At 34.9% G+C, this 27,377-nt stretch overlaps 1 protein-coding gene and 1 long non-coding RNA gene across 2 annotated transcripts; one reads left to right on the top strand and one right to left on the bottom strand.

Moving 5' to 3' along the window:
* Nucleotides 1–226: 226 nt before the first annotated feature.
* Nucleotides 227–2,577, bottom strand: LBX1 (ladybird homeobox 1). Its single transcript, XM_053450892.1, has 2 exons — nt 2,103–2,577; nt 227–1,677 (listed from the first exon to the last, which is right to left on the bottom strand). The coding sequence occupies exons 1-2, from the start codon at nt 2,428–2,430 to the stop codon at nt 1,202–1,204; spliced, it is 804 nt and encodes a 267-aa protein (XP_053306867.1). The 5' UTR covers nt 2,431–2,577; the 3' UTR covers nt 227–1,201.
* A 422-nt stretch (nt 2,578–2,999) lies between these two features.
* On the top strand, nt 3,000–23,430 carry LOC128469076 (uncharacterized). Its single transcript, XR_008345912.1, has 3 exons — nt 3,000–3,186; nt 5,418–5,487; nt 22,993–23,430. It is a non-coding gene; the product is annotated as an uncharacterized LOC128469076 (long non-coding RNA).
* The last annotated feature ends 3,947 nt before the right edge of the window (nt 23,431–27,377 follow it).

The raw sequence follows: 27,377 nt of genomic DNA, 5'->3' as shown, positions 1-27,377 counted from the left end.
ACTTAGTGTTGTATAATGCATGTTCTTAAGGGGGCCTTTATATCTGCAGAAAAATCCCTATTTAAAGAAGTGTTCCTTATTCATTTATTTTTCCCACCGGCAATATTAGCTTATATTACATATATATATATATATATATATATATATATATATATATATATATATATATATATATATATATATATATGTGTGTGTGTGTGTTGAAGAAAAGAGTCCTACACCAATATACAGTTGAAAATGTATTAAAGTGTCATTTTATTGTAATTGATAAAAATGACTTCTCTGTACAATGTCAAAATAAACAAAACCAGCATTATTTCAGGCGTTTAATCGTAAATAGCAGGCCTCTAATGTTGTCATTTTTGTTTTTTGCTTTTTGTTTTTTTTTACAATTGTAGCAAACCTTATGTCTGTACACTTAATATGTAGATATCTTATCTGCTGATTTTTTGTTATTTTATTCCCTTGAATCATGCAAAAGTCTAGAAAGAGTAAAATTAATAGCGTTTGTTTGCTTTAACAAAATTATACAGTTGCAGGAAATGAAGAGGGGAAAATATTATCATTAATTATGAAAAAATAAAAAATGAAAAAAAATGATATGCATGATCGCAATATAGAAACGTTTATGTACTTGCACAAATATATAAATTTGTAAAAAAAAAAAAAAATTTGCAAAGCAAATATGTATAAAAATTAACGAAAAATGCAAAACAAAATCGTGCATAATCTTTACATGCAAGAAAATTATGGCAACAAGTAGAGGATTCATTAAAAAATATTTAAATTACTGTTGCCTAAAGCTTAACACGTTTAGCCAAAGCTTGCGCGTGAAAATTATTTATAGATTAACAAAAAACCCAAAGCTTTAAAAAAATGTCCTTAAATATTTTTACAGAAGCCATACATACAATTGCACCATTCCAAAAAGAATCTTAATAATAATAATAATAACAGTAATCAAAATAAAAAATAAAAAAAAACTACCTGATTGGGCAGCCGTGGTAAATTTAGTCTTTTTCGTATATTGTTTATTGCTTTTAAGTGAAAAAAAAAAAAACTGTTTTAGATGTTAAATATTTTTTTAGTTCTGTTTTATGAAACAAGTGCAGCATTCAAATAATGTCCATACTTGTTTTCGATTTAGTCTTTTAGAGTCTTATATATATATATATTTTATTTATCTATATTTAAAAAATCTTTAATCATCAACATCTATCTCCACGTCTTCTTCATCTTCTGAGCATTCTTTGCTTGTGTGCTGGTCTGTGAGAGGGGATGAAGGAGACATTTGGAGGTGGCTGTGAAGTGAATGTTGAGGGGACCTAGACCTGCTTTTTCTGCTGCTGTGAACAGATGCTGAATCTTCCAACTCTGAAATTGTGAGCACTGCTTCCACTGTGGATGGACTGAGTTTTTTGGCTGACTCCACATCTGCTTTCATCTCCTCCAGGTCTCTCTTGAGCTTGGCTCTGCGATTCTGAAACCAGGTGATGACCTGAGCATTGGTCAGTCCCAACTGCTGGGCGATTTGGTCTCTATCTGCTGGAGATAAATATTTCTGATACAAAAAACGTTTTTCCAATTCATAAATTTGGTGATTTGTAAAAGCTGTTCTGGATTTTCTCCTTTTTTTGGGAGTCTGTCTCTGGCCAAAAATGGTCATCCCATCTCTTCCTGCATGTAAAGAAAAAAATGTAGTTTAGAAAAAAAAAAAATCTATCCAATTTCTTAAAATTACCCATGAAATCAGTTATTCTAAAATATATGCTTACTCTAGAATTTGAGACTTAATTAATACCTTAACAAAATAACTTGAAACTGAATAATACTACAAGAGGATGTAAAAAAAATAGATATTATGTTTTAACTTTATACCATTTTAATTGTAATACTAATGTAATCTTTTTTAGAGTCACTGGCTATTTAGATACACAATAAAAATAATTCTCAAATAAAACAAAATAAAATAATAATCATCATCATAATAATACAAATAATAATCATTATCATCATTTATTGTTGAAGAAAACAATTGGATATGCCATGTGATTTTTTCCCTAGTATTTCAGGTTATTTTAGTACAGAGATCTGAAGCTTACCTTCTGCTGCTTGTAGGACACTGACCTCCAGCCCTTTGAAGGTTTTGCTGGCCAGTTCCTCCAGGGCACAGAGAGGTGATGTCTGGGAGAGAAGTGCCCTGCCGGACAGTGGTAACCCGGCAGGAGGTGGTTTCTCAGCCGTGGTAAGAAGATGAGCTGTCCCACAAATAGTGTAACTTCTCCTAACAGAGGGCTTACTTAGAATATCCTCAATACTGAAAGGAGTCAAGGGTTTGTTGGAATTAGCAGGAGGTGGCAAATGATCCAGAGCATTTCTCTGTCTTCTTTCTTCTACAGAAGATGATTTGGCTTCTTCCTTGGAAGTCATTTTTGAGGTTTACCTCCAGATAGAAACGTTCAGGGGAAAAAAAAAGTTCTCCTTAGTGTTCCAAGAGAGGATCTGTCCTTGCAGCCTCCTCAGAGGCAAGGGAGGCTGAATCTGCAAGGTTACAAACAATTACAAAACCAGAAGTGAGGGAGGAGATCTCAAAAGAGGATTCCCAAAACCTTGATTCGAAGAGGACCTTTTGCCACAATAGTCCAGGACGATCTCTGCTGCTGGTCGCTGTCTTCAACCTTGTTTAAAAAGAACACTTCTCAATGTTCTCAATGAGAATTCAGTCTACTCCCAACAAAATTCATCCTTCAAGCATGGATCAAAGAGAAAAAGGGGAAAAAATCAGGCGATGCTGATACATTGACTATAAGCTAACAAGTTATTGTTGATTGGGATGCAATCAATTTTCTCCAATGGCATCTCTCTCACTCTCCAGTCGACTCTCTCTGTCTAATGCAGGCGTTTGCAAGTTGGGAGCTGCCATTAATTACCAAGCATAGCTGGTAGGTGGAGCCCAGTTGAATTACAATGCCTAATGCACTTGTCAGTTCCCCCCCTCCATTATTTGTTTGGCCATATATATTTTTAAATTACATTACACGCAGTGCATCCAGCCTTCATTCAATCAGGATAATACCATACCAAAGAAAAACTAAAAACATAGCAAGTATCCTTTTCCCCCAAATATCTGTTTTCCCCATTTTTTCAAACAATTGAAGCACAGAGAAAGAGAATTACTGGTGACAGGTAAGGCAGACATTTACTTCACTAACATGTATATATATATATATATATATATATATATATATATATATATATATATATATATAAATTAAACATTATTTTTTAAGTTCGTTTTTTTTTTGTAAGACGTGTTTCGTTATTTAGAGAATGTGTGTCTATGTATATATATATATATTTAGATTTTGCAGCTTTTTTATGTTTCCCCGTATGCTTATTTTTTATTTTCTTTATTTTTTTGTGAAAACCTGGATTTCTTTCTATTAATATTCTTCACGTCATCAATATAAATTCTAGAGTTTTCTAATACTATGTATGTATATTTTTTAAACAAAGAGAGAAAATGAAAATGCTACCAAACAGATTGCTATTTTTTCGTATGTGTGTATACTCCACGAAGAGGAATCGGTTTGATTTTAACTTGGAAAAGAGGGATTCCAGGAAAGAGGTCAGACATAACGAAAAATGCATTTTAAAAATGTTACCTACCTTCTGATCAAAAGCAGGTATTACATCATCATAATAAACAAATTATGATATCCTCTTAAACGACGTTTAAATCATATATGTAATTTACTTAAAAATATAGCAGAAAAGCATAAAGGAGATAAAGGTGCAAATCGTTCAGTCTCACTGTTAATCCCATGAGTATTATGTTTCTTCCATTTTTATATACATTTATTTATTTCCTTACATTTTCAATGTATCCAAGACGCAATCCACAACTGTCTCACCCAGCCTTTATAGGCATAATCAAAGCAATTCAACCTAGTTTAAAATTGATCATTGGTATTGTTAGAATAATTATTTCCTTATTGTTATGGTATGTTTTAGGTATTTTATGTGATTTTCGTAAGCGTTTGCGTGTGTTTTGATTGGTGCAGAATATTGATTTCGTTCGAGAGTATTTTTTTGGGTAAAAAAGAGGGTAATACTTGGCCTTTCTATTATTTTCACATGAATTATTATGTCTGCACGTGAGTATCTTTTTTGTGTATTTGTGCTTGAATGGTATGTATCTGTGGTCAGGCACAGGTTTCTTATTTTTATATGTTTTATTTACAATTTGCGGTCAATAAATTTGATTTCTTATATTTTGCGGCCGGTGCCAAACGCACACAAAGAGACAAATTGGCTCCATCTCTTAAAGAGCCCTCACTCAATTTCAGGCAGGGCTCCCTGCTTTTATCTGGCTTGATATTTGTTAATGTGTTGCTTTTATTTTTCTAATTAATTTTCTTTAGTTTTTACTGTTTTTTCAATAAATTACATTTCACATCAGGTATTTTTATATTTCATTTTTTGGGGGTATGAAGAACAAGTTAAATTTCCATTAAAAATTCGAAAAAAATATGAACGTTCCCAGCGATCTGTTATCATAGAGTGATAGGGATCATTTGTCGCTAAATACATGATTACATTAAATAAATGCCATATAGTGTTTTTAGTATATAACGCACTGGATAAATAACGGGTCTTGTGATTCTTTTCCAAACGTTGTTTACAAACATGAAACCTCCGATATGTTGTGAAGTTTGTGCTCTTACCACATTTTTATAATTTCTTATGCCATCATAACTATGTTAAATACATTAATGACGTGCAGAATGCTCATAAACTGAATTACCTTTAGACTCACTGTAGTCAGTCACCTATCTTCCACTAGTAGGTGCTTGTATCCAGCAAATTGTGAATTAAAAAATCTACCTTTCGATGTTATAAATTATTTGTAATTGTAATTTATAATTCTATATGCTTTGTCATTTTTTAAATCGATTTGATTTACTTAAAATGTATTTTATTATATACCAGTATATATGTATATATATTTTACAATTATTATTATATTGAGTATGTATACAGAGTATTATATATATATCTATCATGATATAGATATTCATATGTCATTTTATAGCAAGCCACGTAGCTGCTGCATTTGTTCTGTTTCTCTTTGTGGCATTGAGCTGCCTTCATACCCAGCCTTGTAAATACACTTTGTGCCATCAAAGTGATTCTCCTTGATTTACCGACAACCATCAGTGAGATGCATTGGGGTCACGTGAAGCCATGCAGCCAATCATCTTGCACAATTACTCCTTAGCATTTTTGTGGCTAAAAGGAAACTTTAAATTACAGGTTACATAGAAAGCAGAGGGGGGTAAACATGGGAGTCATTTGGTGCCTAATATCATGGAGTGTATTGGAATTAATGGGTATGCCTCTCTTTATTTACACAGGTACTGGCCACAAGAGGCACAAGGAAGGACACTCTGTGAACAGGACAAAGATTTAACCTCAAGTGAAGTGGTAGGTACAGCAGAAGTGCTTGCATATTGTCACACCTTTGTACCTATGCCAGCTTTCATCCTGGTTTAACAGAGATTGTGGGAAGTGGGCATGAGCTGTGACACCTAGATAGAAATAAGCTACCAAAGATAATATATCACCGTAATTTAAGTTCAGACTATATATATATGAAATTACAGTGATCCAATCACCCCAGTTCAGTTAAGTAAAATATTTTATATATTTTCTGTTGGGAAATGATGTGTCTGTTTGGAAAGGCAATGAACTCTGTACATAGGCTGGGTAGGGGAGCCTATGTAAATCTTCTGTTTATAGGGAACTGCAATGTACATCATCCTCTCAGTGCTTCTCATGAAAATAAGACTGGCTTATTATTATTATTATTATTATTGTAATGATTAGTTATCTAAACTAAATCCAGATTTAATCCTGAAAAGAGGGAGCTGAGCTATAGTTCTGTGCATTATAGAGAAAACTGCACTATGTATCACAAACAAGCTATTTATAAGAAACAAGGTTACCATACAGTTGTAAATCAATAATTCTGTACTTTCTACATTGTCGGTGCATTTCTTGCATGGTTACTGCAATCTTAGTTAGGTTTTCATTGTACAGTGTATACACTACTCACCAAGGCATTTTCAGAAAACCAATAAGCAACATTTTGTGTTAAGAAAATATGTTAATTTGCAATATAACGTCATATCAGAGCTCATTCCTACAACTTGCCCAATGTATGATGAATATTATCCATCAGCACCCATATCTTTACCCAAAGGTTTTCAGGTTTTATATCAGTAATAAGAGGCTCATTATTAATTGTCCTTGCATGAGGGAAGTTTATGGTTAAATTTCTTAAAAAAAAGGTAACCTAATAGAGATGGTATCCAGATAAACGCTTACACTCAACCCAACAGATGGCGATGGTACAATATACTCAAATATATGGAAAGACAAGTTTAAGGTAATAAAATCTTAAGAAATCTGTTAAGAAATATTTTAGGAAGTTCTGAAATAAACTACCATTTTTAATGTAAATTCACAGGAAAAGGAATGAAAAATATAAAACTATACATACACAAATCTAGACATGTCGCTAGATACTACCTAATGTGAATTCTGGATTGCACAGCCTATGTGGAATCAGAATTCTGTCTTTTATGGAAAACACAACAGGACAGTTTTTTTCCCCTGAAATTTGTATTTAATTTGTAGTTTTAAAGACTTGAATAAAAAATATTAAGAATTAAATCTCTTTGCTAACATCCTTGATCTACTTAGAAGTATTGTGAACTGTACCCATTCCCATTAGTAAGTGTTGTAAGCAAACTGCTGGAGAACACAGTTCGTTCTCATTCTTCACATTTCCAGATCAGTTTGTTCCTAAAAAAAAAAAACAATTTTACTCACAGAAATATTTCTTTTGGCACAATATCATCATTCTCAATCTTGGAGGGTCTACCTCAGATAAACAGGGTAAAGACAACGGTTTCCCATGCAAACTAGAGTATTATAAATGCTTTCCTAATATGATTGGGGTACAAGAAAATATTAATAAAATGTATATTCAGGGTATGTGTGGGTATATGCTAATATGATAGATAGATAGATAGATAGATAGAAAGAAAGAAAGAAAGAAAGAAAGAAAGAAAGAAAGAAAGAAAGAAAGAAAGAAAGAAAGAAAGAAATTAGTACTTCAACTGGAGAACTGACAATTTATTTTACCATATATAAAATAGAGAGTTTCATTACTGGGGATAGCTTTGCATGAGCTAGTAGTCACCCTGTGGCCAACACACTTCTCTACATAGGATAGGAAGAGGGAATACCTTCAATCACACAAGGCTGCTGGGCCAAGAGGTATGATTTATCTCTACAAACGAGTCTTTGGATGAAGTGTCAGGGTTTGCATTTTCATACCTCTGATAAAATACATTACTTGAGGTTATGCTTTACTACTTACAACCAGTTCTACATATCATAATGCAGTGAGTAGTTGCTTTATATGAATGACTTCAATTTCACAATGTGTAAGGAGGAAAAGGAAAATCAGTTTAACCCACTAAGACCTGGAATCATGCACACTGCACTTAAAGGGTTAAAACGGTCTTAAAATGCTCACTATCAGGTGACATGTGAAGCAGTAACTCTGATGGAGATGTTTATAGCCTTGCCCCGAAATAAAGCAGTGTCTTCAGTGTTTCATTTTCAATAAAACACTAAGATAAAGATTTTGATGTAAAGGTTCCGTTCCACTTAGACTACACATTAATTACACTCTCTAGTATGTTAAGCAAACTTAGCAGATCCAAATTTTCTTGGAAGGTTCAAACACATAAAACAACTCAAACACGTGAGGCTATTTTAAATGTCAAAGGCAGCAGCCTACCACACCAGTTTTTGTGTTACATGACATTTAAGTTTTCCCACAAAATTACAAATTACGCAACATTTGACTTGATTAAATAATTATTTCTGAGAGGGGTTTGGGCATTAACCAGTAGAAGGAGTGATGTTTTTTACAAAAGCTGCAATTAGTTCCAAAAGTGTTAAACTTAGCAGAGTAATTCCAACAGCACATTTAATAATAAAAAAACACCACACTAATCATTATTTGTCCTATTTTGAGAAAGCAAGCTGCCTGCTGTTATTGGGGGAGAAAAAAAGTCACATGCCAACAATGTTGCTGGGGCTTTATGAAACTATACACTGGAATTAATGTATTTATCCCAATAAAAGCATTAAAGTATCTTAAAAATGTTACAAATGTAACTTGACCCACTGGCCTGGTTTTGCATCACATACATTAGCAAATACAGATTAGTAATAATTTGCTTCACTGTTTGTGCCAAAGATCTAGGGTGGCATCAGCTTGGGTACTAGACATCTGCCTTTACATTTTAGACTCTTTGCCTTTTATTAACAAGTGACATCTCATTGTAAGTTAGTTTGAGCAAGACCCTCATTACCTTTTGATTTTGTTATACTGTGAACTAATTGATTAGTCCTCTTTTTTCCATTGTATACGAATTGTATATATACAGTATTCTAATGTATACTACAATATGTTCCCATAGGTTGGAACTAAAATGAAAATTGAATCACCCCCCTCCCTGATGCCTGCAAAAGTTTGTACAACTTCATATAATGTGACTGTAACTTTATGAAAATAAGTACACATGTATGCAGACAAACGATAGGATTTATTTATTTGTGAAACACATGTAGAGATCACCCATGTTACAGGCAGTGACCATGTCTACTCAGTGTATTGATACCTGTCAAGGGCCATAGGGACATTCTCACAGCCACACTAGAACTTCAGTAGTAGATTGAGCACATCAAGGGTATGTAGGAAAGGTGACCAAGATCAGTAAGGTTTCAACACTGGTCTTGTAACCATAGCAACTGAAATAATCATGGTGCTGATTATAACATTCCATTGGTTGCAATTTTGCACCCAGCTATATACATACAGCACTGTGTGTTTGTATCCTGCATCATGTAAGTCTTATGTTTAAGTTTTTCGACATATCTAAGGTTGTATTCCTCAGATTATTGCACAAGACAAGCAAAGATGTTAATTAAAAAAGGGTTTTTTTGAGCAGCAAAAGTTACTATGACTGTAAGATTGTGTCACGTATTGCATCTGTAGCCTGTTTCTCAATGGTCCTTATTGCAATATACATTTTAAGACATAAAAACTCTAAAATAATGTATTAAATTTAAACCAGAAAAACATGAGATCTTCAAAAATTAGAAAATAGCAGACAAATATACTGTAAATACAAGACTTAGATCACAGATCTTATACAGCCTGCGTTACTTATAAATGTAATGCATGCAAAGTTACATTTTTACCTAAACTTAGACTAAAGCCCAAATCCCCATGTTTAGTGCTGTCTGAGAAACAAATGAACCAAGTTAAAGGGAAAATGTTACTAAATATCATGAATACCAGAACAGATTCCTTCATTTAATGAGGATAAGCATGTAGAATATATTGAATTCTAATTACAGTGACTCTCTTACCCACCCAGTCAGGAATGTCCTACTTTCATTTCTACATAAAACAAACTTGTTCCATGATCAGTATTTTGGATCAGTACAATAGTTGTAAAAACTTAACCCATATCCCACCCTATATTTAGTGAATGACAATACATAGATGATAGATGATTGATATAGCTTGTGGATGTTTGTAAAAAAAAAATGGCAATACTAAGAAAATATAAATCATAAATAATGTGGGTACTATAAGACGCCCTGTGTAAATGTTTGGCATTATATTAAAAAGGATGATAATAATAATAATAATAATAAGTAAGTTAATGAAATATGCAAATAATGATAAAAAATGCCTTCAACCTTTGTAATGCAAAGTCGGTCGAGTATTATTATTATAACTATTATTACTTATTGCAGCTGAGTTTCTGCATCTTCCATAATGTAGATTTTTCATTGATTTTCTGGATGGTTATTGAATAGTTTATTCATTGATTTAACTCGTTGGTTGCTGGAAGGAAGCAGGTATTTCTGTCTAATAGTGAATGGCGTAGCAATTAAACTTTATGGGTTGCTTGGTTAAAACACATATAGGTTAATTTAAATCAGCTCTTCCATAGCTGATATACCGTGCAACCTTCCAAAAATGATGAAATAAACTAACAAAAGCCTCATCCAATTGTATGAGAATAGAACATTGCCACAAATGCACAGTGATTTATGGTGGGTTTTATGTAGTGTGCTCTGAAATTTCCCCTGCCAAATTTAGGGTAGTTAGATATAGCAGCTGTTTAATTGCCTCTGATTCTTTCTTTGAGCTCATTGAGTAAAATGTCAGTTTTCATACGGTTTTGCGGCACCACTTTACAATATATAAACTCCATTCTGAAGTCCAGCTCTTCTTTCACTTCAAGGGTTAAATCAACAAAGGACACATTCATTGATGACATTAGTTCTCCAAGTTCCCAGAAAGAATCATTTCAATATTGTGGGACTGTCATATTTTTCATTTTTATACAAAATTACAATATTAATATTTGGCAGCGTCCTTTCAAAAAACTGTTTGCTTATTACACACCTAATTATTAAATATTTACACACGATTATTACCTCAGCTACAATACATAACTAACTTCCTAGTGATCTATTAATTATAATCAAGATGTTGATTCACAGAAGTGTAGGAACCCTCAGAAGTCTCTTGTTTACATACTCAAAAGTGTAACGTAATTCAGAAATTGGCATTTTGCCTTTGTTTACTAAAGGTTAACCACTTTTGCCAAATCCATGCTTTGCAGAAATGAAGTCGTCCAAAACACTTTGCATAACATGGCTGATTTTCAATAAAAATGTCCTGGTTTTGGCAATGTTTATTTTAAGGGTATTACCTTGATGTTTTCTTCTACTTGCCAGAGCCCATTGTGCTGCTGTAATTAGAACAGTTGTCAACAGGGGCTGTAAAGTTCACAGACTGCCCTGACTGAGGGTGATGAGATTTGCAGTCCATACAAGCTAAGTTATTAGAGATTGGTTATCTGTGGTAGTCAGCATACTAATATTATATGTATTTATATGTATTTTCAGTGAGGTTCCCCTATTTTTTATCATTTAAGATTTACAATTTCCATAGTTTTACCATGAACCAGAAACTGTTTAAGAAAACAAGAAAACATTATGTTTCATACAGAATTCATGTGGATATATAAATAATGTATTTTGAGATGTAATGTGGGGAAGTTTTACTTTACTGAGAGGGTGAATGATATGTGGAGCGGCCTCCCAGCTGAAGTGGTAGCAGCTAATACATTGAGGTAATCTAAACATCCATGGGGTGGACACATGGCTCCTGAATCCAAATCACGAAAATCTAGGGACTGAGCCTCTACAAAAGGAAAATTGGTTCTTTTCTGATGTCAGATTCGCTGTTTCTATGTCACACATAAGCTTCTTTCAATCATTTCAGGTTGTATGTACAGAAAGATACACAATGTATATGAGTAGAATTTTATAAAAAGATTTTCTGGTGGCCTACATTTTACATTCAGAAGGATCCAGACCTATATGTTATATATATATATATATATATATATATATATATATATATATATATATATATATATATATATATATATATATATATATAAACACATATTTGTTTTTTTTAACCAGGGATATGCTTTTTATGCATATAAATTTGTGCATTCCCAGTACCAAGTAAATAAAAATCTACAGTAAACTACTTTAACTAATCCCAAATGTTAGACAGTCTGCTATAACAAAAGAAAACAACTCAATAGAATTGAGCACTACATAATACACCATTGAGTCCATGATACCATGTCCCAAAGTACCAAACCCCTTCCTCCTAATGGGACTAAAGGACTAAAGTATATTGATCTTGCGTATTCCTGTACAGACAATTATCTTTACATACACAGGATAAGAATACATAGCTTTTTATGCTATATCTGACTTAATTGGGTAAGAAGAAAGTAAGTGATGCAACCGGTCTCCAACCCCTGGGAAACTAAAGGAATGGAATTACTGATACTTCAAGTGAACAAGCCCTGAGAATTTTAATAGTAGTAATAATAATAATAATAATAATAATAATAATAATAACCTCTATTCAAATGACTTAATTGTAGAAAGAAAATATGTTCCTTGTTCAACCCATATGAAAAAGTTAAAAAAGCAGCAGCTACGTAAAGATGATTTCATATTCCTTCTATGAAACATCATATTTTAGAGCTCCCTTGAGAACTCGAGGTTTTTCATTTTTCCTAGAAGTAGTGTTTTAACTTATAAAAAAATGCGCATTATATATTAATATAGATAATGTAAAGGTATCAATATACTGTTTTTTTTATTGAAAAACACATTATTATTTTAAAAACACACACAGTATAAATAACAGATCTTACATACACCCGTTTTCTTAAAATATTAACCCGTGGAATTGTCTTTAATCTGTTATCAGCACGAATATAGTTTAAATATGAATAACAATAAAACAAATAAAACAAAAACACTAGCAGTATAACATATAACAATAATAAATCATACATTTATAATCCGATTTCGTATCATTTTTAGGATGGAGCTTTTTTTTGGTCTTAATAAGGCTTTGCTTTTATGAACTATACCATGCGTTTTAAGTTAAACCTATCAAACTCCTTTCATTCAAGATGATCAGAAATGTACCTTTATACTGCTACCTGAAGCTATATAAGATATCATTTTAAATCAAGAAACACATTTCAGACTTTATTACTTTACGGGAGAAGAGTTGTAGACTTAGCAAAAACTTTTTTTTGCTTGTACAGAATAAAGATATTTGTGGATCAAATATTCACCATTGTACATCGCTATGGAATATAACGGCGCTATTTGAAATCAATAGATAATAACAACATTTCAGGTGAACCATCTAATAGGAGTATAAAAAAAAGTCACGTTCAAAGCTTTAATATCTGAGTTTTCTGCAGCTCAGCTCTTATTAATAATGTATTTTACATTAGTGACAAAATCAAAGCATCAAATAAAATTGAGGGTTTGTATTTTGAGTTGAAATGCTCATTTTGTGCTGATAATGAGATGTATTTGAGATCGATGGAAAGTTAATAAACATGCCTTAGTCTTGGAAAAAGTAACCAGGACTCTTCCTATTATAAAGAAAGTGTTTTAATAATTCAAAACAAGAGAAGGGAGTCATTGGATTAAAGTGCAATACAAAATTGATGCATTTCTCTGAAAATCAAGACAGACAACAAAATAATACACTTTTTTTTCTGAAATAAATTATAACAGCAAAAGTTCTAGAGAAGGAGTGAATTTGGAAGAGAAAGGATTTTTATTTTATTTAATTTGTGCAGAGGCAGCACAAAAAATAATTAAAGTTTAATATTTTTTTTCAATAAAGCTTAAAGCGAGGAAGTACAAATGAAAAGCTGTCAAGATGGTCTATAAATTTAATAATACTTTTGTTATTTTTTTTTCCAGGACAGGTGAACATGTAAGATGTATAATCGTATTTAAATTATTTTCCATTTAGACATGTCCTGTTTCTGGAACCTTGGAGTAACTTCTCACTTTTCTGCAATATGTTTAGTAATGTATTCAGTTTGCAAAGCTGTAAATTCAAAAAGTGGGGGGAAAAAATACAATTTAAATTAATAATAAAACCAATACAATTTAACCTTGCATTATTTGACACGTATCCACATCATAATCACAATATTCCACGAATAATGCCTTTTTTTTAAAGCACATATTAATGCAGCGGTGTAAATAGAGTTATTTTGATTATTATTTTAGAAATCGGGTTTTGGGGATTTATCTTATGAAAAAGTATGTAATGTCAATAGCAAAACCTACATAAAGTCCAAAGTAAGGGCTTCTAAAATCTATTAAGTATGCGCAATATCTTCCTATTAAATGTGATAAAGATAGCCATAGGGATGTGGATCCCAACTGACCTCAATGCATCACTTGAACCTGGCAATACATGGGTTAATGTTATTTCTCTAAATAATACATTTAGAAATAATCTCTGCTGCTGAAGGTACCTACATACAAAGAATAGTGCGGGTAATAGAGGTGGCAACCCTTTAGCAAGGTATTAAGTAATAAACACTACTAACAAAATGCATAAACCGGTCTCAGTGTTTGGAAAGAAAACCCCCCTGTCTTGTGTGTTGTGCAGCACCCTGTATTTAAACAGATGATGATGATGATGACTTGATGGGTGGACTTGCCAGGAAAAAGAAATGCATTCAAACAGCCACCCAGCTGCTGGGGACACCCTGGCTGATCTGGGCAGACCTTTAAAGTCTAACTCGGTGCCAGTGTATTAAAATTAACCCTCTAGTTGCCACAAGTGTCTGGAAATATTTAGAGAACTTTAAAACTCCTGTGTTCTTATCAGGATCTTCATTTTCTTTTTCTTTTCTTAAATCATTTTTGTTTCTTTCTCACTCATTTCGTTTTTCCCTTTCTTTCGTAGGTTTGCCTTTCTTTTTTCCTTCTACCGTCCTTTCTTTCCTGCTTTCTGATTTTATATAAACCACAACATGCACTTCATTTTTAAATGTCAAGGTCCCTTTTTAATGTAATATTGAATAAAATGTTGCATATTTTTTTGTAATTTACTGTACTTTTTCGGTTAATAATAGTAATTTTCAGTATAATAGTAATTTGCAATATATATTAACAATTGTCACAAGTTGTACCTGGATATCCAATACCTGTATGTTTGTAATGTGCTGTTTTATTGTTAATTCAATGTCGTTAGGAAAAGATTTACAGAAATCCCATCCTTATATCTGAATTTATTGGGGATTCCTAAATAATACTAATCACCGTCCCTTAAAATAAACAAGGAGGACATGGAATCCCTGCCTGAGCTTAATTCCAGCATGGGAATTATCTTTTATGCCTGGGACAATGATGTCCACATCAGAATGTGTCACTCATTACCATTTGGATCAAGTGCCAACCACTCAAGGTTAAATAACAGACAAAGCAAACCAAACACTTCAAATATATCAAATGGCAAGGACTCCAAGTCTTTCCAGAAGCAAATGGTGGTCTTGGAATACATAAAGGTACCACACTTAAAAGACATTTTTTGGCATGATATGTTCCATGTATTTGGAGTATCATATAGCTACAGCCCCAAAAAAATGCCCTACTGTACTGATCTCTAATCCTTGCATGTAGGGGTATTTTTGGCTTTATAACAACCACTTCTCTAAAAGCAATTTAGATATTGAGGACTCCAACTTCTGTGATGCTCAGCCAGCCTCTTAGCTGAGGGTTAAAAGCAGATTGTAGACAGAAGAGGAGGTTGAGAGTTGCAAAGAATGTGATCTTGATCTCCATGTGATCCCAATAAACAAATCAACCACATTCAGAAATTTGCATATGGGGCTGCAAGGTGACAGTGCAAGCATTTTCAATTGTCATATACTAACAAGGACTAACAAGTAACACAATTTTTCTATTGTTTCTTAAATTTGATTGGAGTGATATATATATATATATATATATATATATATATATATATATATATATATATTATAATGTTTATATTTTCTATCCACATGTACATACCAACATTATTACCACTCATGAACTACATATATATATATACCAGTATGTATCTATATGTATATATCTATATATGTATATCTATATATGTATATATATATATATATGTATATATATATATATATATGTATATATCTATCTATATATGTGTGTTTATATATATATATATATATATATATATATATATATATATATATATACCATGCAATCACAATGTTAGTTAATTTTGTTAGTTAATGTTTTTTTCTTCAACCCTTTGTGTGCCAGTCATGGGTAATATTTCTTCACTTCTCTGGAACTCATGGAATTATTTAATTCAAGCTAGCCACTGCGCATGCTGTATGTTACACAAATATCCCTTGAACAGTTTGTTGGATTGCACATTAAATTTGGTATTTAAGGATGAAATTCCACTCTGTACCGTGACTTTAGCGTACAGGCCGCTAGTATGTTATAATGCAGCATGATTCTGGAATTAAAACATAAACATATGATGGTAACCTAGAAATATGTTAACAAGAAGCCATGCCAAGGTAAGTTTTCTTTCCTAAGATGGGCTCGCATGCCACAAGGTCAGCATGATGAAAGCGTAAGATAAATCGGGGAAGATGGGTTATAACTAAGCCATGTGGTGTGGATGGGTTTAAGTTATGATTAATGAGCTAATTTCACATAATCCAGCGACACCAGAGAACAATTTGGGCCATATTCCATGCAAACATTGCCCCCATGGTTCTATTCATAATCTTACTGGAACTTTGTAGAAATAAACTTGGAAAATGCATATGGGATATCCAGAGCTCCACAAACTAAAGGGACTATATATACATATACATATATATGAAAAAGAATGTTGTAGTCAGTAAGAGTGGAAGTTGCCATCTGCTTGTAATTAAGAGGTTAAGCACAGAGTTAGTGTTAGACACCCTTAGCCAGCAGCCTACATGTTAGTCCTCTTTGCTGTCATAGGTATGATCATACCTGGGAACTCTCCGGGTTTGACCTGGAGACTCCGGGTGAAGCCCTGCTACCTTAGGTTTCAGGTATACTTTCTTCCGGTCAGTGGAGAGGTGTTTGGAAAAAGCTACTTTCCACCCACTCATTATGTCATTGGGCTTTATTCACTAAAGAGGGAGTTTGACGGAGAGTTAAACATTTGCGCTCCCTGATATCACTATGTGTTTTCAAGGGTAAGCTACAGTAAGCTTCTCCTGCAAGTCATTGCCTCAGAATTATGAATAGGTAATGCCAGAGATTTCTGAAAATTCCTCTCACTGATTAACAGTACATGTAACTAGTTAAGTAGAGATTTCTTTTTATACTGTCGTGTCTGATGGATGCAAACTGTTATAACTTTCAGGCAGCTTTGTGGAAGCAAATGGAGAGAACTGATAGGGTACCCCAGAAAAATCTAGGGAGTCCACAACTGGTTCTGCATAATGGACCCCTAGATGTGTCGGTGGTACCCTACCTGCCCTCTTAAATATGATATCTAGGAATGCATCTCACTAGGGTTTTCCCAGGGCCCCATTTGATTTTGAACCACCCTGGACCATAACACAGGTCACTATATATTATATACTGTAATGAATGTAGAGTATGGGTATTATCACACGTCTTTCTCTTGCATGCTCCATAAATTGGTAAATCAGACATTCATTCCTTCGCATGTATTGTTACTTTGGTTCCAACAAACGGAGAAGCTGATTCATAGACAACATTTAGATCCGGTTCATTGAGGGCATTATGAGGTACAGCCCAGTCACCCAGAATGAATCCCAGACATGGCGGGATATGGGGATTTTCAAGCAGATATGAGGTCTCTGGCACACAACCAGTATTAGGTCTCTTTCCGAATCTAGCAGTCAGTAACACCCAGGGAGAAAAAAATGTTACGTCAAAGGCAGTTGGAACAGATGCAGACCCAGCTGGCGACGCATGTGCCAAGTAGACCTTGGCCGTTAGCAGCAATGGAGAGCCGTTGTCTATGGCAGCAGAAAACCGTCTGTATGGCAGAGTTGTTGTCAAATCCAAGTTCAGTTCTTGCAGAATGAGACGTTCTTGCAACTCTCTGCAAAAGACTACATTCTGACCTATGAAACTTTAACCTGCAGGGAATCCATGACTTATCCCATGTTATGTTCCATCCTACAACCCTTTAGTACTTGATATTAACCAACAGCGGTAACAGTCGTACTACAGAAGAAAGTTACAGGGACTGTTGGCTATTAGCCAACTTCAAAGTCAAAATGCACGCAGCATTTACAGTACATCCTACCATGTAACATTTACTGTAAGAAGCCGCTGACATATGTTTACCTAACAGCAGCCATCTTTGACCATTTTGCTCAAGTAATGATATAAATTTTTCAAATCATAGCTATAAAATGATTTTTTTTTAAGACAGGGCTCCTTATTCAGTATTTTCGATGAGTTTCCACCAATACTTTTAAGGTTAATTCTGGATGAATGTTTGTATTTCACCTTCATAATCACATCAAGGAGTGGATTTAAGCAAATCTATTTAAACCTCAATTTGATTGAAAACTATGGCAACCATCTGAAACCTGGACTTTATTATAATTATTTACCGTTTAATTTAGCGCCATCAAATTCCGTAGCGCTGTACTTTAGACATGAATCTAGGTGAAGGGAGATTTACAAATTACAAGAAGTAAGAGTCGCTTAGTGAATGAAGGCAGCGCTACGTAAAAACAATATGTTTTTTATTAAGCAATGAATGGTTGAAGGTCCAAACATGAGTTGACAAAAGTGAAAATAATTTTACCAAATACTTTTGAGGTCCCATAGTCATAAAAACCCAGGGGTCCAATGGAGCTTCCTTGGCTAAATTGCAGCCATGACACTTAAAGTTGCACAAAGGGGACTTCGCTAAAGTTAAATCATAGATCTACATGGAAAGTACTTAAGAAAATAGTAGGTCTGAGAAAAAAGGTATTCAGCTAAATTCATTACTGAGTTATTTCCACTAAACAAAAGTCGCCTTATATATATATATATACATTATATAACGGTATCGGCGAAAGAGACAGGGCAGCATAAGTGCGTACATAGTAGGGTGAGATATACCGTATTGGCTCGAATATAGGCCGCACTTTTTTCCCCCACTTTAAGTCTTTAAAGTGGGGGTGCGGCCTATATTCGGGGTCTAGCGCCCGACGCCCGGGACATGCAGTCCCGGGCGCCGGGCAGGCAGCGGGGTTAGGATACAGATCCCCCGCAGCGGTGCAGGGGACCTGTATTCTACTCTCGGATACGCTCAGACAGCCTCCCCTGCCAGCACTTTCCACGGGGGGTGCCGACACGGGAGGTTGTCTAAGCGCATCTTGCGGACGGTCACCGGCTGCGGCGATGCGGGTAAACAGCCGCATCGCCGCAGTGGCAGCATATCTCGGGGGGGGGACAGAGTGGCAGCATGTTTTTTTGGTGCTTTTTGAAAGAAAAAAAACGTTTTCTTTAAAAAAGCACCAAACTTTTACGGTGCAGCCTATATACGGAGGCGGCCTATATCCGAGCCAATACGGTATTAAGAGAATCTTGTAATTCCACATTATTTATCACGGCTGAAGTAAACAAAGATTTAAATTTAAGTTAAGTTAAAATTACTCTCCACTAAATAGACATTTTATATGGAAAGTCGGCTTATCTTATATCAAGAAAAAAGAAAAGAAAAAAAAGAACGACCAATAATTGGTTTTAAAGTTGTAACCAAGGGCAAGCTGTAAAGTATCGAGACTGACGGCTACAAATGAGGTCTTGGTAGAACGGTGTACTAAAGACTTTGTCTCTAATATTTTATTTCTCCTTCAGTTGGTGATTCGCTCCTAAAAAGCCGCTCTTAAAACAAAAAGTTGCCGTGAATGTTGGCTTTTGGGGGGACCTAAAGAATTCTTGGATGTGCTTATAGAGTATAATTCTACGGGGGGCCAGGACATCCAGACACATTGCATTAAAATCCCTGAATTGTTTTCCAGTTTACCAGAAAGCTATCAGTCGGAGTCACTGCCCAGACTGGAACTGAGCAAATCTTTTGATATTAACACATGTAGTTTGGCATTGATATTAGTGACTGGCCAGTAGACGCCATAAATCACGTTAGTGTCTTGCGCACTATTTTTGCAGCAGTTGACAGGCTAAACGCAGAGATTAACTCACTGCAAACATTATATTATATTAATGGGATGCTCAGAAATGTTTCGGATTAACCTCCTGCATAAGTAAGTGATCCTGATGTTCATGCCAGCATACTTCCCAAGTGTCCCACATTAGGAGGCACAGTCCCTCTTTGGAACCCAAAGCTCTCTTTTCTATGAGCTCAGAATGGTTGCTGGGTCTTCAGTGTTCTACAACACTTAAAAGACACAATAATGTATATCGAAAATAGGTTCATACTTTTACATTGCCTAAATAGAATACACTTTTATTGTCCTCAATGCCATGAATACAGTTAAGTGACCCCAAAGTGACCAGTGTATCTTTCTTTCTTTCTTTCTTTCTTTCTTTCTTTCTTTCTTTCTTTCTTTCTTTCTTTCTTTCTTTCTTTCTTTCTTTCTTTCTTTCTTTCTTTCTTTCTTTCTTTCTTTCTTTCTTTCTCTTCTTTCTTTCTTTCTTTCTTTCTTTTGTTTTTTTAAATAAGTCATAGAAATGCTTGTTTAATGTATGTATTAGTTTAGTATGGGTCAGTATCGGCTCTTTTGCTGCCACTTTTCTCTCCTGCCCAGAACCCTTGGCAAATGTTTCTTTTTTTACATGTATATTGTAAGAGTCTAATCCAACAAACCTAAAGGCCAATACATATAGTTTTTTTTGTGGGAAGTCCTGTATCTGCTGTTGCGTAAGCAAAGTAACAAAATAAATGCAAAGGGGCCTCCTGATGAAACGGAAAAATTCACTAGACTCCTCTAAGATGCGCTTTAGGGGAAGAGTTCAGTTAAAGAATTTTAATGATACTTACAAATTCTGCTTAATGAATGTTTTATGTTAAATAAAAACTTCTAGGGGCTCAGAACATAAGCTGGCGATGGTAAAACAAGCAAATTTCCATCCATGGAATATGTACCAATCTCCATTTAAAAAGTGGCCCTGTGGTCTATACGATAATGGGCTGGTAGATTCGACGAGATTTGCGACCAATGAGATTAATTATAGAAAGAGCTATGTGATCCATGGCAGTAAAGCGCCCGTTCTCGTTCTCGTATTGTGTCTACCAAAATGGGGGATTCTGCCAAGCAAGTGAGAAAGAGAACAATGTTTGGTATACGTAGTATCAGGGGGGGGATTTTCTATATGAAATGCACAACTTTATGTTCTTTTAACTAGAGGTGTAACAGATGGCTGGATTTGCATCCAAGTAGCAGAGTTCCATGCCCAATCCAAGCGAAGCCAATCAATCCTGCCACTCCAGGGGGAACTACAAACCGGGTTTGGAGTACATGGTGCCAGAAATCCGGTGAAGACTTCATCCGAATAACATGGAGTTCGTAGACAGCCACTAGTATAAAAATGTTCTAATGCGGAAAGCCATTGTTCAATGTGTATGTGCTGTACATCGTCTCTTGTGATGATTGCTGGATTCAACAAATTGCCACAAATGTAAAATGCATTGATGGTCATTAAGAGCATGTAGGGAACTAACGTAAAAAATACACAGATGATCATTTAAAACAGGAAAAGAGAAGCTTGACAATAAGCGTTTGGGGGATTTGTGAGTTGTTGGGGTGGTTCTAATGCACTGGGTTCCAAATTTATTTTAAATAGACATATATCCAGTGGTATGTACCCAAAAAGGGATGAAAGGCATTTAGGGATGTTTGCAGGCTTTTTGTGGGACACTTCTCTAAATGTCCCATAAAAGTATGGACAGAAGTCAGTTGATGTCAGTATGGAGATAATTTGCCAACCACTTCACATGTGTTTTTACTGGAACTCATACAACCATGGATGGGAGGTCTAGCCATATTTTTAACAAACTGGATAAATAGATGTTAAGAATGTTTAGTGCTCCTTGAACAAATGTCCTCAATTTACCATGCCTTCTGCTGTCTAAGATTCTACCTAGTAAGTCCTCATGGAAAAGACAGTAGTATGCATGTGTGTCACTTACCATTGCAGGCAACCTAGTCGCTCTTTAATAGTTCTATAGCAAGGTCTTGAACCAAACTGCTTTGACATTTATATCCTTTTAGACCAGACCTGCCTGCCCTAATACTGGCTTATTCTTCAAGTATCTGGCAACCCATAAACCTCCAAACACACAAGCAAGTATAGCTGAGGAGATCATGTTTATAACGAAGAATGAAACTAGCTCACCCAAGAACTCACACTGCTTACATAGCTTGCTGTTACATTGAATCACTGCACGGGATAGTCACAACTTTTAATACTTGTGTCATTCCAATATCTAGGAGCCGTGATTCACTCAGGTCTCCAGGTTGATTTTCTCTTTCCCTGGGCAGGAGAGGGATGTTCAGCCATGTCCGTTCCTTGCCCACCCGCTTTAGGCTGTCTAGGGTCAAGCCCACTTCCACTCACAGCTAGTCCCACCACTACGCACAGCTAGCCCCGTTCCACCACAAAGCCAGTCCACCAGAAGAAGGAGAGCTCCTGGTATCCTATCCTGGAATGTTCTCCAGTATGGCCATTAAGAAATAAAAATCTCCATCATTCCACTCACAATGGCAGTCTGGAACCCAAATACTAATTTTGTCTGCATTAGGGGACTAGCAACCCATGCCACGTGCTTTGGGCGATGTTGGTTACCATGTGATGAGCAAATTTGCCACAAATCTCAAATGTGATGGAGTTTTTTCCCTCTTTATTGTAAATTGAACTAAAATTTAAGGCTCTCCCAAGAAAGGACTCATCATATTGCAGACTTAGTGTCTGCTGGCTGAGCTACTCTATCCCTTTTGTGTGTAAATGCAAATATTTCATATAAGTTCAATATACCGGTATGTATATTTATTGTTGCATGTGTATGAAAATAAGGGAATTATTGGCATTACTCAATAAAAATAAAAAAAGGGAAACATTCTGTTTGTTTAAACATATGTTCACCATCCATTAAATGTTAAAAAAACACACACAAAAAGGCTTTTTATGTTTAATTGTACAAACTTTATTAAATGCAAATGCTAAATATTTCACGGTGTAAATGTGTATTATGTACATTCTGCTTTAATTTTAGATTGGAACTGTTATTTAACAATGCATCACCAAATACAAAATTACAGAGATTTTAGATTTGCTACCAAACAAAAACCCTGTTGCCCCTGCCAGAAGCTGAACAAAAAAATGACAGAAAATGAGATAATATACACCTGGAATGAATTTGGAGGACATTTACATATTCAAATCATTCTCTTGTAGGAAGCAGTCCAGAAGAAAAAGGCTGTCGGGAGCCAATGCGAATTCCACCTGTTCATAAAAAGGGGAGAATGGTGCTTATCAAGGTTGGAACTGATTTAATAATCAAGAAGAACCAAACCAAATTCTTTGCCATATTCCCAGAATATTTTCATTCAGCATGGCAGCTGGTGGTAAATGTGAGAAAAAAACAACAACAAAGGAAAGAAGGTCACCTGAAGGGTAAAACTTCTACCTGGTGTTAAATTGGCAATAAGGTTTTACAGCCTACACAGTATTCATGATACACTTTTACAGTTGTTTACCCACAATGTGGTACTAAATCACACGTCACCTACATTAAAGCGAATGGACTGTTTTTACTTTTTCATTGATGATTTTGGGTACTTAAACAGTATTAGGTGTTATGAAACGTAATCACAGCCATCACTTATGGAAATAAAAATAAGATTTTTTTGAACTTGCTGTCTGGTTAATTTTAACTCTAACTTCTGCTGGATAGCTTTTATTAAAATGTAAGTAGCCAACGCATAGATCTCCATTTATGGTGCATCTACGACTCCCATAACGCCCCTGATTTCTACATAAAAGTTTCTCCAATATCAGACTTTTCCTTAGTAAGTGTTGAGTGACATATTTACCTTCGTCTCTACCTTATGTTTAATTGTCTTTCCCGCTGGGCGTCAGGATATGAAGTCATATGCCGGTGTTCTACTTTTTTAGGATGTGTGACGCTGGACAGAAGGAAACTACGGAGGACTGTGACAAATCATGACTTTCAGCTCATTTATGTCATTAACATATCTAAGAGCTCTCCATGATTCACCTGGGTCTCCCGGTTAGTTTTCTCCTTCTCTGGGCAGATGAGGGGTGTTTGGCCACATCCAACCCCTGCCCACCCGCTTTGCCTCAAAGTTCAGTTCTTTTCATTTTGGGCAGCCTAACTTCTACCTGCTGAATAGATTTCATGAAAGTTCAGTTTTTAAGGATGCGTGACAGAAGGAAACGATGGCCGTTTGTGCACACTATAAATGTGACATTAAAGTACCTCCAGATCCATCAGAAGTAAGCAGGAGATAGACATGCCACAGACTTAGGCTTGCCAACACCTAACTAATGAAATCAACAATCTTACATAGGTTTATTACCAATGATTCACTGAAAAATGTCTGCTAAATAAACTTCACAAAACTTTCTTTTTCCACTATTATAAACGTGCCACTGTAGTATTGATGGTCAGTTAACTTCAGTGAAGTCCACAAACAGGTGGGACACTCAATTACTATGTTGCTTAAATATCTAACTCCAGAACTAGAGTAAAAACTTAAATATTGCCCTATACTGCACCTGACAATAATAACCAAGTAAAGCATATTTCTTCCCTTGTACTATAGAAGGCCACCTTTCACATGAGGCAGAGCACCATTACCAAGACAATTTGCTATGTGTGGTCAATGGTTACCCTTCGTAGTCTTGCTCCTGTCTCACCTAGTTTTGGACCCATCACACCCATGTCCTACTCATAATCACGTCAATCAGATTTGTGGCAGGTAAGGATGGTAATAGGAGATTAGGGGCACCTGGCGTGGACGATCATTGATATTAATGATAGTCTCTTTGCTTACTTGTGTCAAGGAACGGTGGGAATAACAGAAGAAGAATAAGATGGCGGAGACTATGGTGTAGCTCATGGGTTGACTCCTTTGCTTCCAGTTTCCAATCTCATTCCCAGCGTTTCGACATTAAAGCCAATAAAAGCAGTATTTGAAACTAATCCTTCTATCAGTTTTTAAAAAGACTCTTGGCCGTGGAATAACAACCAATATGTATCACAATAAAGATACATTCGAAACTTATATTACAGAGAATCTGTTGTTTTTTGTACTGCTTTAGTTCTGATTTTAGAAAATAGTTTTTTTTACACCCACTTGCGTTATTGCATGTTTTTAGAGAAATGTTGTATATGGGGTACATCGGTGGTCCGGTTAAAGTGGCCTTTCTAACAACAAAATATTAATTAACACATAAAAAATGAACTATATTTCAAGTATTTTTTTTTTAAATTTGGAGAACATGCTAGGGGCTCACACTATAGCCTATAACTTCGAGGACCACTACATTGGCAGTCCTAGTCTTTAGGGTAATATACACCCAGACCTTTTGCTTAGTGACACGGAGAATGAAGTTAATTGGTTATTTAGAGAAATCCCCAAACTGTGATTTGTCAGCAGCCGTGGATGAGTGATCGCCCCAGCTCGTAGTCATGTCGCACCACAGGGGAGAAGGCTTTTTGATGGAAAGACCATAAAGTGCTCCAAAAATGCCATAGTGCATATACTCTAAATAAGTCTATTACACTCTGTCCCGAAATTACATCCATCAAGTTCGCAAGAAATGGGATCCAGTTGATACATATCTCTCCAGGCACCTGCCAGCAGGGAGTGGGAATAACATTACAACTCGTAGGAATATATTTTCTTTTTTAAATATCAGGAGCCATTTAATAACCTAGTAAAGCCATAAAAAATGCGTTTGACACTAAAACACTTTTGGGAGCCATTCGCAAAATATTGAAGTTGCTCGGGGAAAGAAGTGCTAAGTAATGAGTGACGGGTAATGTCAAACAAAATGGTCAACGTAAGATGTTATAGGAAAACTAAACAATTATTTAAATGTAAAAAAAAAAAACGGTATGCTTTAAAAAAATGTTTTTAAAAAAGCAAGAAAAAATGTGATTTCATCTTGACGGAGCTGGGAGGGTCCAGCATAAATGATGGTTTTTGTAAATAATATCATGATTGCTGTATGAAGTATCTTGTCATGCTATGGGGGTAAAAGAGGTCAAATAATAAGAAACATTCCACTGGGATTGCACCACATTTAGCACCAGTATCTAGAAGTGCTCTTTATGCACATGTATGTAAATAATGTATTCTTGTAAACATGTAAAGATATAAAGTGGTCACACTGTATCCTATTTTTTGGGGGGTATCGATGGTTTCAGAAATTAAAACAAAATAAGCTCATTAAAAATGGGGTTGTGTTAATTTATTTGCATAATAAATTTATAATAAAGCCAATAACAAAATGCAATTAATAAAAGATCAATGAGCAAACATAACCAATCTTGTATGGAAGCAGGAATTTGAGCTATACACATTGTTATGGAGGAGATTAACCCACAGGGGTGGAATAGCAAAGGGAAGGCAGTTGCTCCTTAGGGAAATACTGATTTACTTACAGCTTTTCATTTGTCCGCAGGGTCTCTGGTACGACACGCGAGAAGGTTTCTGCCATCATTCCCTCTCTTGGTTTTACTGGGATGTTCCATCAGAGCTGATAAAATGGGCATTCCAAAAGAGTATAATAATTCTGTAGATTGTTTTTTTCTTTTCTTAAAATGATGATTTTTCTAATTTGCGCAAGACAATCAATGGCAGACATTCAACGGCTCCTATAAATGGCACTCAAATATAGCAAACTATAATGGGCACAGCCTTCATAAGATGCTGTAAAAGGTAAGACACAAAGCCATGGTAAATGATGCCATATCCCAGTCTTACGTAAAAATGATGTCATATCCCAGTCTTCAGTAAGGATGGCAGCAGCAGGTGGGCGACTGGTTGGATTGTCCCTTTAACGAGTACACGGTGGCTGGAGCGTCCCTTAAAAATATTATTTTATTAAAAAAAATGTGTGTGTGTTCCATTAATTTACTTATAGACTATTTAAATTAATTATTTTTTTTCATTTAATTAAAAAACATCATCTTAAATCTATAGTCTATTTATTTGTTATTATTTATATATTATTTTAGTTAACGGCCAATTTTGTCTACCTTGCTTTTTAGTAATGGCCAATCTTCAAGGCAGCTGCAACGATGATTAAAAAAATGTAAATAACTGCACTTGTTATAAAGTTTGTGGAATGGTAATTTTTATGTATAATATTGATTTTGTATGCATTATTTATTTTTCATTAAATGATACATTTATTCACCCTGGATGCTATATTCAATCATTGCTGTCAAATGCTAATCAAATAATAAAAAGAATAATTAATTTTTACCATAATATTGTTAAAGGGACATTGACAAAATATTTCCTAATTCTCTTTACCATTATAGCCTTTAAGTTGTACAGTTTTCATTTTCTAGATTGGTTTGCATGAAAATCTGTTTTTGAGGACTCCCTGTTATAAATTGTGTTACAAATTGCCTCCGCTAAATAATAAAATGCCCCCCTGAGCTTTGTTGGGCTCTGAGGACACACCATTTGGTGTAAATAAAATGTCAGGTTATGTCAGGCACACAAATTCTGTATTTCTAGACTACGTCACTGTCAATCTTTTCTTCATTTAAGACATTTTATTGGTTCCATAAAAAGGTA

This window comes from Spea bombifrons, chromosome 11 (genome assembly GCF_027358695.1).
Source record: "Spea bombifrons isolate aSpeBom1 chromosome 11, aSpeBom1.2.pri, whole genome shotgun sequence".
In the NCBI taxonomy this organism is placed as follows: Eukaryota; Metazoa; Chordata; class Amphibia; order Anura; family Pelobatidae; genus Spea; species Spea bombifrons.
Note: the sequence above shows the minus strand (reverse complement) of the source record. Positions and strands in the feature narration are given on the sequence as shown.

What these genes read in the sequence shown, in the direction of transcription:
- LBX1 (XM_053450892.1), bottom strand. Translation starts at nt 2,430, where the DNA reads ATGACTTCCAAGGAAGAAGCCAAATCATCTTCTGTAGAAGAAAGAAGA. An exon ending in TGTCCTACAAGCAGCAGAAG is followed by an intron (nt 1,678 to 2,102) that starts GTAAGCTTCAGA and finishes CTTTACATGCAG; the next exon opens with GAAGAGATGGGATGACCATT.